The 12099-nt window shown below is 49.7% G+C and overlaps 1 protein-coding gene across 1 annotated transcript in view; it reads left to right on the top strand.

Annotated features, from left to right (window-relative positions):
- The window catches only part of CSUI_007407 (glycan), a 20805-nt gene extending 8742 nt beyond the window's left edge, over nt 1-12063 (top strand). The window contains exons 10-21 of the mRNA XM_068067553.1: nt 378-724; nt 1466-1891; nt 2617-2965; nt 3682-3778; nt 4245-4451; nt 5022-5177; nt 5618-5814; nt 6526-6762; nt 7162-7407; nt 7905-8054; nt 8676-8921; nt 9639-12063. Of these exons, the coding sequence (XP_067920471.1) occupies nt 378-724; nt 1466-1891; nt 2617-2965; nt 3682-3778; nt 4245-4451; nt 5022-5177; nt 5618-5814; nt 6526-6762; nt 7162-7407; nt 7905-8054; nt 8676-8921; nt 9639-9719 (2739 nt within the window). The 3' untranslated portion in view covers nt 9720-12063. The remainder of the gene's footprint in view (nt 1-377; nt 725-1465; nt 1892-2616; nt 2966-3681; nt 3779-4244; nt 4452-5021; nt 5178-5617; nt 5815-6525; nt 6763-7161; nt 7408-7904; nt 8055-8675; nt 8922-9638) is intronic.
- The last annotated feature ends 36 nt before the right edge of the window (nt 12064-12099 follow it).

Here is a 12099-nt window from a genome sequence, read left to right as displayed (position 1 = left end):
GCTTCACTTGGCTTCCGAACGGAGTGTGCAGCCTTCAGGGACTGTCAGCTATGTTTCTTGCCTCAAGGGTGCACTTCGTGGTTGGGGGAAATTGTAGTCATTCGAAATCTCTTCCTGCGTGCGCACGCCCGAGATGACTGAAGCCGCCTAGGTGCTGACTTGTATCCGTCTGATGTCGCAGTGAAGTGAGTGAGGGCACCAGTGTGTCTGAGTACTTCCAATGACGGTATGAGGATCCTTTCATGCCTCGTGCTCTCAAAGTCGCCTGTGTGTAATCGAGCACCGACACGGAAAACATCTGCACATACCCATGCCAACAGCGGAGGGATACCCAGAGTGGTCGTCCTTCCTCCTTTGTGTTGTATCTGTCTCTACAGTTGAACGGCGTTGTGGAGCATGCCGACTATGCTTCATTCGGGTTCTACGTCTGTAGCCCGTTTGCTATTAGCAGTCGGTTCGGCACACCCGAGGAATTCCACGCCCTCGTTGATGCAGCACACAGTCTAGGGCTGAGGGTCTTACTGACACTGTATCATTCGCATTCCTCTCGCAACGCGCTGGAAGGCCTGGGATCCATGGATGGCTGCTCCCAGACTTATTTCATGGGTGGTGAAAAGCTGGCAGAAAATGCTGAGTGGGGAGAAGCGAAGTTGTTCGACTTCAGAAAAACTGAAGTTCTGCGGTATCTCCTCTCTAATCTGAAGTTCTTCCTTTCTGAGTTCAAGTAGGCACCTCAAGGAACTCCGTACACCTCTATATTTGTTTTATTGTCTCCAGTTATACATGTGCATGTGTAGTCATTACTTGGGGGGGGCGGCACTTTTTCAATATCTGGTTCATCGATGTGTCGTCTGTCCGCGTCCGGAAAATCCACTGTCATTCACGCAGAATAGGACAGTAGTCGGTGGGACCTCAGGAAGATTTGTCTGATCCCGGGAGCAGATTCGCTTCCAAAGGATCAGTCTGTACCAGTCCGGGTGTTTGCTCTACATACATGTATACGTAAAGTTAGTGTTTGTATAGCGTGCAGCTGTGACTACATAAGATGGAAACCTGTGTGAGCCTATTTAGGCAGATGTGAGTCATCACCTCGGGTTACTTCTTCGGTCTTCTGCGGACATCGGTAATGCGTAAGAGGTTCAGAGAGTTTACGCAGGTCGCCCGTCCGATTCATTGCTGAACTACAGTGTCAGGTTTCCAGATTCCGTCGACCTGGTATTGTCTGTCAGCTCGCTACAACCTGTACAAACCGCTTGGGAGACATCCTCTTCGAATCAGTCGTGTAACATCCCCACCGCAAGCTAGGTGTACATGTGAGTGTGTTCATGTGCTGTCCGTGGTTTTTTTATTCCTGGTGTTCAGCCATGTCTCTGCTGACGTAGATAGCTAAACTGTATGAGTACGCTGGAAAAAGCAAAACACTGCCAGTGTGTGCATTTGGGTGTCTGTCCTATTTTCTCCACAGCGTTGATGGATACCGTTTTGAGGGAGTAACATCGATGCTCTACACTCACCACGGCACGGGTCGACGCTTTGATTTTTTCGACTACAAGGGATATTTCACTGGCGATCTTTCTGACGCTTCACTGCTGTATTTGTCTCTCGCCAATACTCTTCTTTCTGCCGTTGTGCCCGCTCCAAGGCGACTAGCTATTGCGAACGACTGGTCAGGCTTCCCGACGCTGTGCCGACCTTTGGAGCAAGGAGGTCTGGGGTTCGATATCCGGCATGAATCGTCCTGGGCTCAGCGACTGAGACAGCAACTGAAGCAGTCGGGTCGAGGGCACCGTTGGCCACTCAACGAGCTGGTGTGGACTATGGCTAATAAGCCTAATACTGAGAAGGTCTTAGCTGCTTTCGAGGATGCGGATACTACCCGTTTATGTAGAAGGTTAGTGAGAACACTGCTGCGATTGTGCTGTAGAAACGAGCCCCAAGCTGCGGACCGGCACGTATAGAAGAGTGCTGGTGTCTAGGTAGCAAAGTGCATCACCTGTTGTTTACACTTGGAAAAAAGAAAAGGTGGTTTTGTCTGTGTATGACATGGAAGGAGCTGAGGTCAGTGTAGAAGGCTCGCCTGGTTTTTAGACATGTAGAGATGAGAGAATAGAAGGAAAAAGAGGCTCATTTCGTTCCGTTCGCATGTGGAGGAGCTGCACTTTAAAACATACATTTCGAAAGATGCTTCAGGTGAAGGTGGAGGCGAAGAGAGGAAGAATGTTCGAGAGAAAACCATAGCCTGCCCGATTCTCTATACGTAGGTGGTGTTGCCGAGTCTGGACACCTATGCTTGTGTATGTGTCCATACCGCTACGGTGGGTTAGTTTTCTTCTTTTATCACCATTCTCTTTTTTTCCGGAGTTTGTCGCGGTCTCTCTGCAACTGTAGGGCAACGAGTATTCCATACTATGACTTACGTGCGCGGTATTCTCATCTTACTTGTGAAGAAAAGCTTGTTCAGCTGATATTGCCCCGGGCACTTGCTCTGTCCTGAGGGACTCCTTCAAGGCCTTCCTCAGTCAAGATTTACGCCTGCCGTTTGTATATATATATATATATATATATATGGCCTAGAACCTCTCTGTGTTTTCTGTCGTTTGTTCTTGCTTGTTGCAGACCCATGTCCATTGCACTCTTCTCGTGGGAATCTCTGCACACACATGCGGTTGGAGGTGTCGCTCCTCATGTAACTGAATTGGCAGCAGGTTTGGCTCGACTAGGGAATGAGGTCCATGTCTTCGTCCGAGCAACAGGAATGGAGTCTTTTTCGGCAGAGCATTTTGGTGTGGTTTACCACGAATGTACGTTCGAGCTGAATCGTGACTTCGTCCGGGAAATGGGCAATATGTGTGAAAGTTTTCTCCATCGCATGCTTCAAGTCGAAGCTCAAAGAGGAGAAACCTTCGATATCTGCCATGCCCATGACTGGCTTGCTGCAAAGGCCATGGTCAGAGCCAAACAGCTGGTAAGCTCATAGAGGGATGATCTGAGGTTCATTGCGAGTGACCGTGCATTGTCTCACTCAACAGCCCCGTCGTCTATAGCACTCCGTAAGTTACATTAACTTTGCTTCTCGTGTGTGTAGGGTGAAAGATAGATACTTCAGGATGTATAAGAGGAGGCTGTGCAGTAGCAGGCATAGTAACGGTCATTTGTGTTGTTCGTGAGAACTGGTCCCGCTTTCCTTGGTAAACAGTATTGTTAAGCTTCTCTCAAGAGTCACCATAGTTGCGCCATCACATTATGTGGATGCGCATGGAGACACACGTCTGACTTTTACAATACTTCAATGTGTGCCATCAAGTATGGCTCAGAGTTCCTGGTACCTTCCTCCGTGTTACTCCTAGGAACTCTGCGTATCTCTTATGAAAAGGAAGATTAGGTATTCCCATCCTACTCAGTCTGTTTACTGTGTTCTCGTACCAGAATTCACCAAGAGTGTGCTCTTGTGTGTTCCACAGTGAAGGAGGTTTTTCTTTATCAATCCCCCCGTGAATCATCACATAAAGCATGCAAAAGGTGGTGCAGGTTGCCCAGTGTAGTGTCGTGATGCTGTCGGGGCCGTTCTGTGTTGTGTGTGAAAAACGAAAAACAAAAGTTACTTTTGGCTTCACTGCTAGTTTGAACACGCACGTAGCGATCACGAGTTGGTTAGTCAAGGCTTACTCCTTGATTTTGCAGGGACGGACGTGTATCATGACAATGCACTCGACTGAGTTTGGTCGCTGCGGAAACAATGCATATGGAGGTATCTCCAAAAGTATTCGTGACATTGAAGGTATGGCTTTCGTCTTTCATCATTCACGGGTACCACGTAGTCTCGTTCGATATCAGCACCGTTTGGTGAGGTTGTGCTTATGTACAGCTCCTAGATGTGTCGGTTGAGAGCCCTGTCCTCTGTGCTTGCCTGGGAGTGTACGTTGTGTGTTTCTGGGCCTCGTATCTCCGAGCACATCTCAATTGTGTCGAGTGCTGTGTGACATAGCGAGAGAACTTTAGTTCGCGCATTTGAGAATGCGGTGTTGCTACGACGCCGTGCGGCAATTGTCATGTTGTGAAAGCGGATCAATCAGTTTAAAAACATGAAAGGCGGATATATAGGTGGGGACAAATCTTGGTCTTGCAAAAGGCAGGGGTTGAGTGATTGTCTAGAACACCGGACTCGCAGTTGCTGTTATACAACGTAGGTGTGTAGGGCGGTTAAGGAAGTGCCGCATGTGTCTATGTGTTGTATTGTGCTGCAGCGGAGGCTTGCCATATGGCAGACCGTGTGATATGCGTTAGCGGCGTCCTCTCTCAAGAGGTTCAGAATCAGTACGGGGTTCACCCGGAGAAAATTAAAGTCATTTATAATGGGATTCAGTGTGAAAAGTTTGACGGAGATGTCGATGCAGGCAGCGTCAAGGCCCAGTATGGTGTCCCGGCCATGGATCCTATGTTCTTGTTTGTTGGTATGTCTGGCTTACACAAGATGTTCAGTGCTCTTCATGAGAAATGTCCGGTACCCTCTTCTTTTTGCTTGTATAACATCTCTGTGCTTTTGTCAAAGCATGTTCAAGCACCTAGCCTGTCGGAACTTCGTCTTGACATGACTAAAACAATAAACCTCAATTTTTCTGTTAGAGGATTTGTATATTTAGGATGAGCTGATGCGGTAATATATTCACTCCATGGTGTCTAGTCGCGGAGATGTTTTTTCTTCTTCCACGTCTTTGCCCCAGGACCTAGCTCCTTGACTTTTACCTTGACTACTGACAATAGCAGCCTGTGAAAAAGAGGCGGCTATCTAGAAAATCTGCGTGACAAATACATGCCTTAGTATTCTATATTCGTGTGTCTTCTGTCGTCATCCGTGTTGTGTGAGTGAATACTCGTATCTACAAACTGATTATCACAAATTGTCACGGTCGCGAATACACGCGTATGTTGACTAATGCCGCGAGGACTGTGGAAGGGAGTACTTTTTGTACCAGAGAACTCGTGCTGTCTCCGTGTGTCCTGTTGTGTTCTTTCCTGCGTAGGCCGACTTGCGGTTCAGAAGGGTCCCGATTTGTTAATGGAAGCTATTCCGTTCATTTTGAAGTTCAGAAGCGACGCAAAATTCGTTTTTGTTGGGGATGGTCATATGATGGAGCAGCTCGTGCAGCGCTCGAAGCAGCTGAATGTCGGCCACGCTGGTGAGAAGTCTTCTCCAATTCTGCCTTATACCCGTCTTTCTCTGTGTGTATCCTTTTGTCTTGCGACCAGGAATGCCTCTACACCGTTGAACACACAACACGTATGCATATGTCTTCGGTGGGTAGGATTCGTGATCGGTCACTCTTGCTGCCTACGAGGGCCGAGAAATTGCCGTAGGGAGGGTGGGTTGTTGGTAGTGAGATGCAACGAAGACACGGGATACAATGCGCGTGTACGCGTGGAGCTTCGGTCCCTTCTCTCGGCGGTTTGGACAGAAAACCGGGCCTTTAGTCGGGATGGGTGACTGCCGTGTCGTCTCCTTAGAGAGGCGTGTCCTGCAAAGTCTACTTTACACGTACTACACTCGCGCTTTACGTGTCCATATACATTCATCCATACCGGTATTGTGTGCCTTGTGTGTGTTGCGTTTTGAGTACAGTCCGCTTTGTAGGAAAATCGGGTGGCGCAGCGTTGCACGCGCTGTTCAAATCATGCGACGCGGTTGTGATTCCATCAAGGAATGAACCGTTTGGTATTGTCGTCTTAGAAGCTTGGAGCTCTGGAAAGCCTGTAGTGGCAACAAAGTGTGGAGGCCCAAGAGATTTTGTTAATCCTGACCACACTGGCTATCTTGTGGTGAGGGTGACGATTTCCTTGATTGTCTAGGGAAGTAATTAGCAGCAGTTTAAGAGGGAAAGCTCCATGATTAGAAATGAAAAGGGTTCAGTAGTAATCTGATCCTACATACTGTAGTGGACAGGATACCTTTCACGTCGCTTGGTCTGAGTCGCTTATTATATATGCATATGCCGCTCAAGTTGTCTTAGCATCTTTCAGTTTGGTCTAAATCGGAGTCGTACCGCAGAGTGTACGTCTCCCTTTATTCTGTATTCAGAACTTGTACGCTGCTCTCAGCCGTCTGTATCGGGGTATGTTAGACAAATGAGCGGCAATAATGATGCTCAGTTAGCCTGTGTTTGGCTGAGGAAGTGGTATGTGAAGTGTGTTCAAGTCATACATTTTTAGAAACAGCGTATACCGTAAGCGTCTTCGTTGCCTTTCTCTATGGCATCTATGTGTACGAAGACTTCACGAGTTAGGAGACGAAATCCCGTCGGGCCGCATATTCATGTCTGCTACTAGTGGAGATAAACCACATCTGCCTGCTGGGTCCGGTCGCAGCCAATGTATATGCAGGAAAGAAGCGTATTACAGTGATTTCATCAAAGCAGCCGTGTCCAGATAGGTCCAGTCACATCGTCAGCCAAGAGTCTGGACACCTCTTTCAGAAACCTACATCATCGGGTCTGATGTACTAGATGGCTGTTTTCTTTCTTTCTTTTTCAGGATCCGGAGCCCGGAAGCATTGCATGGGGATGCTGTGAGATTTTGAAGAATTTTGAACATTCGAGATGGATGGGCTCGCGTGGCCGTGTGACAGCCGCCTTCAGTTTCAGTTGGGATTCGATTGCGAAGCAAACAGCTGAGGTGTACTTCGAACAAGTTTGTCGTCATGATCTGCCTCCTAATTGTAGCAATGCCAGGCGCGGAGACTGCACTATGGCATTTGCTTTGATTGGACCTGTAGGTGGTTACGGGGGGGGGCGAGGGGTAGTCTGCAAGAGAAGTGAAGAACTACAGTATAGCAGTGGCGTGACAGATCTCTGTTAGTGTGTGTGTCTACGTGGATAGGCTAGCGGGACAGACGGACTCACGCTTAGTAGATCTGTCGTAGTCTGATGTGTCCACGCTCATTTGTTCCGCTTGTTGGTATCGTACAGCCTTCTCAGGTGTACCATCTTCTCAGGGGATGTATACATGTTTTTTTTTCTGGTAGTTGCACGTTCTCAATGCAAGATTCTGCAAGAAACCCATCAGTTGGTGTCATTGCGACGTCCTTTTCGCCGTGTTCCGTCATAGTCAAGACTCTCGGGCTTGTGTCTGTGTCATTCTTCTGCATGTCTTCCCCTCTTTCCTCTTCAGGCGATGTATTCTCGCATGTCGGTGTTTGATGAAGATCCGAATGTCACGGATGGCCTGGCGATGTGGCGCCTTCTTCAACTTCTCATGTTCGGCTTAGCGGATGGATGGCATGGTTTCATGGCGAATGAATTCGGGCATCCTGATGCTGTAGATCTGCCTAGGCCTGCTAATCATTTCTCTATGGAGAAAAATTTCCGTCGGTGGAATCTTGCGGACGATACAAGTCTCAAGTTCAAGCATTGCGAGGTGAGGTTATTGATGATTTCAGTCTTCTCCACAGCTAAGAAGGCATTCATTCATTTGGTCCTTTCCTGTTTACTGTGGAAGCCTTGGGGGGAGCGTCCTGTGCGACTCGTAACTGATAATAACGTGCCTGTACTTCGTACGCTGACATGAACAAGAGACGTGCTAGCAAGTGTGGAAACAGAATACACAGTGTCCATGTACGTCGGATTTTTTGCTACTGCTCGTTGCATCGGACTTCACAGAAAAAGCAGAGAGAGATGATTATCGACGTCCAAGTTTGTGACGCGGTCGGCATCGGTTAAAGCTCAGAAACTATGCATGCAGGCCCGCTGTCCGCATATCTTGGTAGATTTGTTCTCATCTTAGAAGGCTGACGTAAACACCAAGGGATAGCTCCGTATGTCAGGATCAGGGACTATGTTCTCTCACTGACCTTCGCCGAGCACGTGGTCTTAACCCCCTTTTCCTCGTCTGTCGTGGCTTGTTGTTGGTTTCAGTTGTTCTCAGCTTTCCTGAGTCACTGGGAGGAGGTCTTTGGGTGCCAGGCGGCGGGGCATTTGTTTGTCGTCAGTTGTAGCGATGACGAGCAAGTCGTCGTGTTCGAACGAGGAGACTGTCTCTTCGCTATCAATTTTCACCCTACACAGGTGCGGACACGTCCGTGAAGGACGGGGGAGTGCTGTTCACTTTGTTTGGCAGTAGAGAGTTCTAGAATTCGTGGCGGACAAGATATTACCTTTTTTCCTTGGTAGGTGTAACATTTCGAGTCCGAGAATTGCGAAGTGGTCGACGAGCGCATACATTGCGTACTGGTGTCACTGGACGGATGGCGAACTGGCCTTTTCCAGAGGCCATTAAGACTTCTTGATTACGTTGTTTGCGAAGGCCATTGTGAGTCATCGCATTTCTTGTGTCGTTCAGAGCATGAAGTATCTTTCGATTGTATTCTCAGCACGATGTGCTCTCCGTCAGAGATTGATGTTAGCAGATCGTGAAGGTGAAAGCACAATGCAACCGCAGTTACAGAGCGATTAACTTGCCTTCGTATTCTCGTACATGAGGTTGTTTCAGCATGCAATAAGCATCGAGTGGATTAGCTACCTAGACGGGCGCGGTACCTCGCCAATACAGAGCAGCTTGAGGTGGGCAGAGGTCGCGCCCAGGCGTCGTGGCCTGAGGTCTGGATAACAAAATAGAAGTCGTTCTGTATGCGTCTCGGAATGTGCTCGCGTGCCGACCTCCGCGTATGATCGTGTCGGTGCTCGCAGAGTTACGAGGGGTACCACACGGGGTGTATGTACAGCGGCCCGATGATGAGGCTGGTTTTCGATACCGATGAGACACGCTTTGGTGGCTTCGGACGTTTAACTCCAAGTTCACTTCACCCCGTTCTCTCTGAGAAGGATAATCGGCCTCACTCTGTTAAGCTGTACCTGCCCTCGAGGACAGGTGCGGTCTATGTCAGCGATACGTTCTACCAAGAGCGGTATGAGTCCAAGTGCAAGGCTGATCCGGTAAGCTTTGACTGCTAGTCGTCCAGAAAACCACGTACCTTCAGAGAGACACTAGGTGACTGCATGCCTTTTGGGTGTCTGCTGCAGAAGGTCCTGCCCGGAGCTGTGTAGTCGGATCAGTTGTCCAGTTCGAATGTATGTGGTGAGGGTCATGTGGGTCCTCTGAGTGTACACCATGGGAGATAAACTCCTGCTTGGATGGAGGAGCTGGGCACCACGTCAGGCGGTTCTGCTTGCCGATGTTGGTAGTGCTGTTCTCACGCTCTGCAGGCATGGTGTATTAGACAGACTACGTTCACCAATTGTGGTTTTACTCATCGCTGCGTTTCCGAGCAAAGTGCAGAGAGGCAGAGAGTTTTTGCACCCTAGGGGTCGTCGTAAACGCAACCGGTATTGTCGATCCAGTCTCCCGTCCAATTTTAGCGTACTTGTTGCGAACACACTTTGGTTTTTTCTACCCGTACAATCTGTCGCGGACCGAGTAGGCTGTTCTTGACAGTGTGTGGGCCCTGGTGAATTGACGCGCGGATCAGTCTGAAATTTGAAGTGGCATCGGCACCTGTGTGCGCTGCTCAGCTCGAATCGTGTCTTTGTATATCTGCATCTTGCGCCGTACGGCTTCCCGGTGTATTCCGGGAACCCTGTTACTTGTCTGGGTGCAACTCTTGTTTGTACGCTGGTGCGTGTGTATGTTCGTGTGTACGTGCTTGTTGGCAGATCTTCAATTCGTCGGCTGATGAGTTCGTAGGGTATTTAGCCACCGTGAGAGCTGAGGCAAAGAAGCTCTTTCAACGGTGACCTCGGTCGATGAGACTAAAGAGCGTCGTCCAAAGCATCAAGTGCAGGTTACACTGATTTTTTTCGTGTGCGGCGGAAGGTGAAAACCGCTTTCCGAACGTACATCGACGACGTCGGATTCGGATATTTCCTTGGCTGGGTACTGACGATGAGAGCCCTGCACAGAGGTCTCACAGGCTCTTGGAGAGACTGAGGCGGTGTGGTGGCTCAGTCGGCGGAAGGACGTGTGCATGTAGTGCCAGTGCAATGTCATTTTCCAGTATACCGACTTACCCTTCTTAATCTAGCGTGCGTGCGTCTTCTGTTCGGTGTATTTCATTTCAAACTCGACGTGCAGAGAATTCACGCGTGGGCTCAAGTGCGCGGACGGAACAAGCTATGGTGTGTGGAAGAAAAAGTGCTCTTTGGCAGCCTCCATTTTTTGTTTCTTTATACCGGAACCCAAGCTACAGGGAGATTCCAAAGCCGATTAGTATCATTGTTGTGGTGACCGACTCTCCGTGGTACGAGCCTGTAATTGTGCCCGCGTTGTTTGGCTTGATAGGGCCAGCAAATATGTTACATGCATTGTGTAGCTGCCATGTGCACGTGTTCATTCTGCGAGTCTTCATCTCAAGTGGACTGGTTCTCCCCAAGGGTTGCTCGGGCGACCCTCTCAAGTACGGCGGCCTGTTTACATGCAGTCGTGCGCTTTCCTGCGTGAAGCTTGAGATATTCTATATAGCCTGTTCTGCACGTGGCGTGTTCAACAAGCAGTTTGCCGAGTACATTCCGGCTTCCCTGTATGGACACATGATGTGTGTTTGTGACTGTCGTGACGCGCCGCCCGGCGTTGATAGAAAGAATGGACATTGTGGCAGATGATCTCGCGGGTGGTCTGCCTACGCGATTGGAGTCATCGCAGCCAAGCAAACGGTGTGGCGCATTATTCAGAATGTTTGATAGTACAGTTCTGAGTTCTACAAGTGTTTTTCCATGGGGGCATTCTCTGGGAGGCTGCTGGGAGTCAGTCTGAGCACCTGTAGTGACGACTCACAGCACTAGGTGGTGGGCGGGATGTACGCGTATCCGTGGGCTGAAGCGACAGGGGCGACATTGAAGGGTCGTCTTTTCACCGGGAAGTACTTCAGAAATGCAGTGGGTGGTGTGTTCCTGTGACTGGTTGTCGTGCATATACTTCACGCGGTGAGCGGCCTCGGCTGCCAATCCACTCGTGTGTTATGTTAGTGCCTTTCGCACCCGCGTTGGTGACCGCCATCGGGAGAATCAGCCGGACTCAGGGAGACTCCGCAAACGTGTCTAGAATTGCCCAGGTTGGTCTAGCACACAGCCCTCTCGGGATGTCTGTGGATGGCTCATCTGCACGTGCAGAGTTGTGCGGGTCACTGCATGTACAGTCTGCGGCACACTCACAAAGCAATTGTGTCTTCCGATTGCTTAGCTTAGACGTGTCGACGTCGACGCACTGATCCCCTTTTGTCAAGCCCTATCGCGAATTGGTTTTGCGGTTATTGTCCCAGTCAGCTGTCCGCTGTACACACGCGGCATGTCCTGTTTTTCGTAGAGATCTGCGGACCGGGCGTAGGCTTCCAGTGTGCAAGTGAGGCGCTTGTGTGTTCTCACTCATTCGGCAGGCGTGAAGTCGGGCAGCGGAGCCCAGGGATTCCGGTAAACCCGCTCAGGGGTAGACGACGCGTAAGGGGAGTGGCAGTTCTGATTCTCTTTTTGTCGTCCATCCCATCGCACTCGTGCGCTCTGGATGTGACATCTAGTTTCTAATCTTCTCTTTCTGGCGGGCGATGACTGTACCGGGGGGGGTGCGCTTCGATAGTGGGCAGTACCGGCATTTCAAGCACTGCAAGCGTGGGTTTCAAGCACACGTGCTAAAGTGTGAATGTATGTTGCAGTGGGTGTGTGGTTTGGGAAGGGCACGGGTACGTGCTTCAGATTTTGTATGATTGTTTATGTACGAGCCAAGAGAGGCGGGGAGAGGCCAGAACTTGTTGTGGACAGAGTTCCTGCAATTTTTCACAAGCGTGACAGCGACTGCATGTGTTTTAAGCCCGTTGTCGTGCTCCTGGCGGCATTCGAGGGCACAAGAATAAGTCTGAGGGAATCCCATGGAGCAATTCTAGCTGCTGACAAACCAAGAATGTTCAGGACTTAAAGTGTGATTGACACACGTCTTGTAAGACCACATCGCAAGATGTCTGGTCGGAGGCTGAGAAAAAAAGTATTCTCTATTTCGGCTGTCAATGGATCAGTCTCACCTCACGCTGTTGCTTTTCCTTGTGCCGCCTGTAGCTTCCCAAGGAGAGCAGAACCTAAGACGGGGATCGGGGGGAGGGGGGGGGCCTGGATTGCGCGCCCCTTATTACCT

This window comes from Cystoisospora suis, assembly GCF_002600585.1.
Source record: "Cystoisospora suis strain Wien I chromosome Unknown contig_3913, whole genome shotgun sequence".
NCBI classification, from domain to species: Eukaryota; Apicomplexa; class Conoidasida; order Eucoccidiorida; family Sarcocystidae; genus Cystoisospora; species Cystoisospora suis.
The sequence above is the reverse complement of the archived record's forward strand: the minus strand, read 5'-3'. Positions and strand labels throughout refer to the sequence as shown.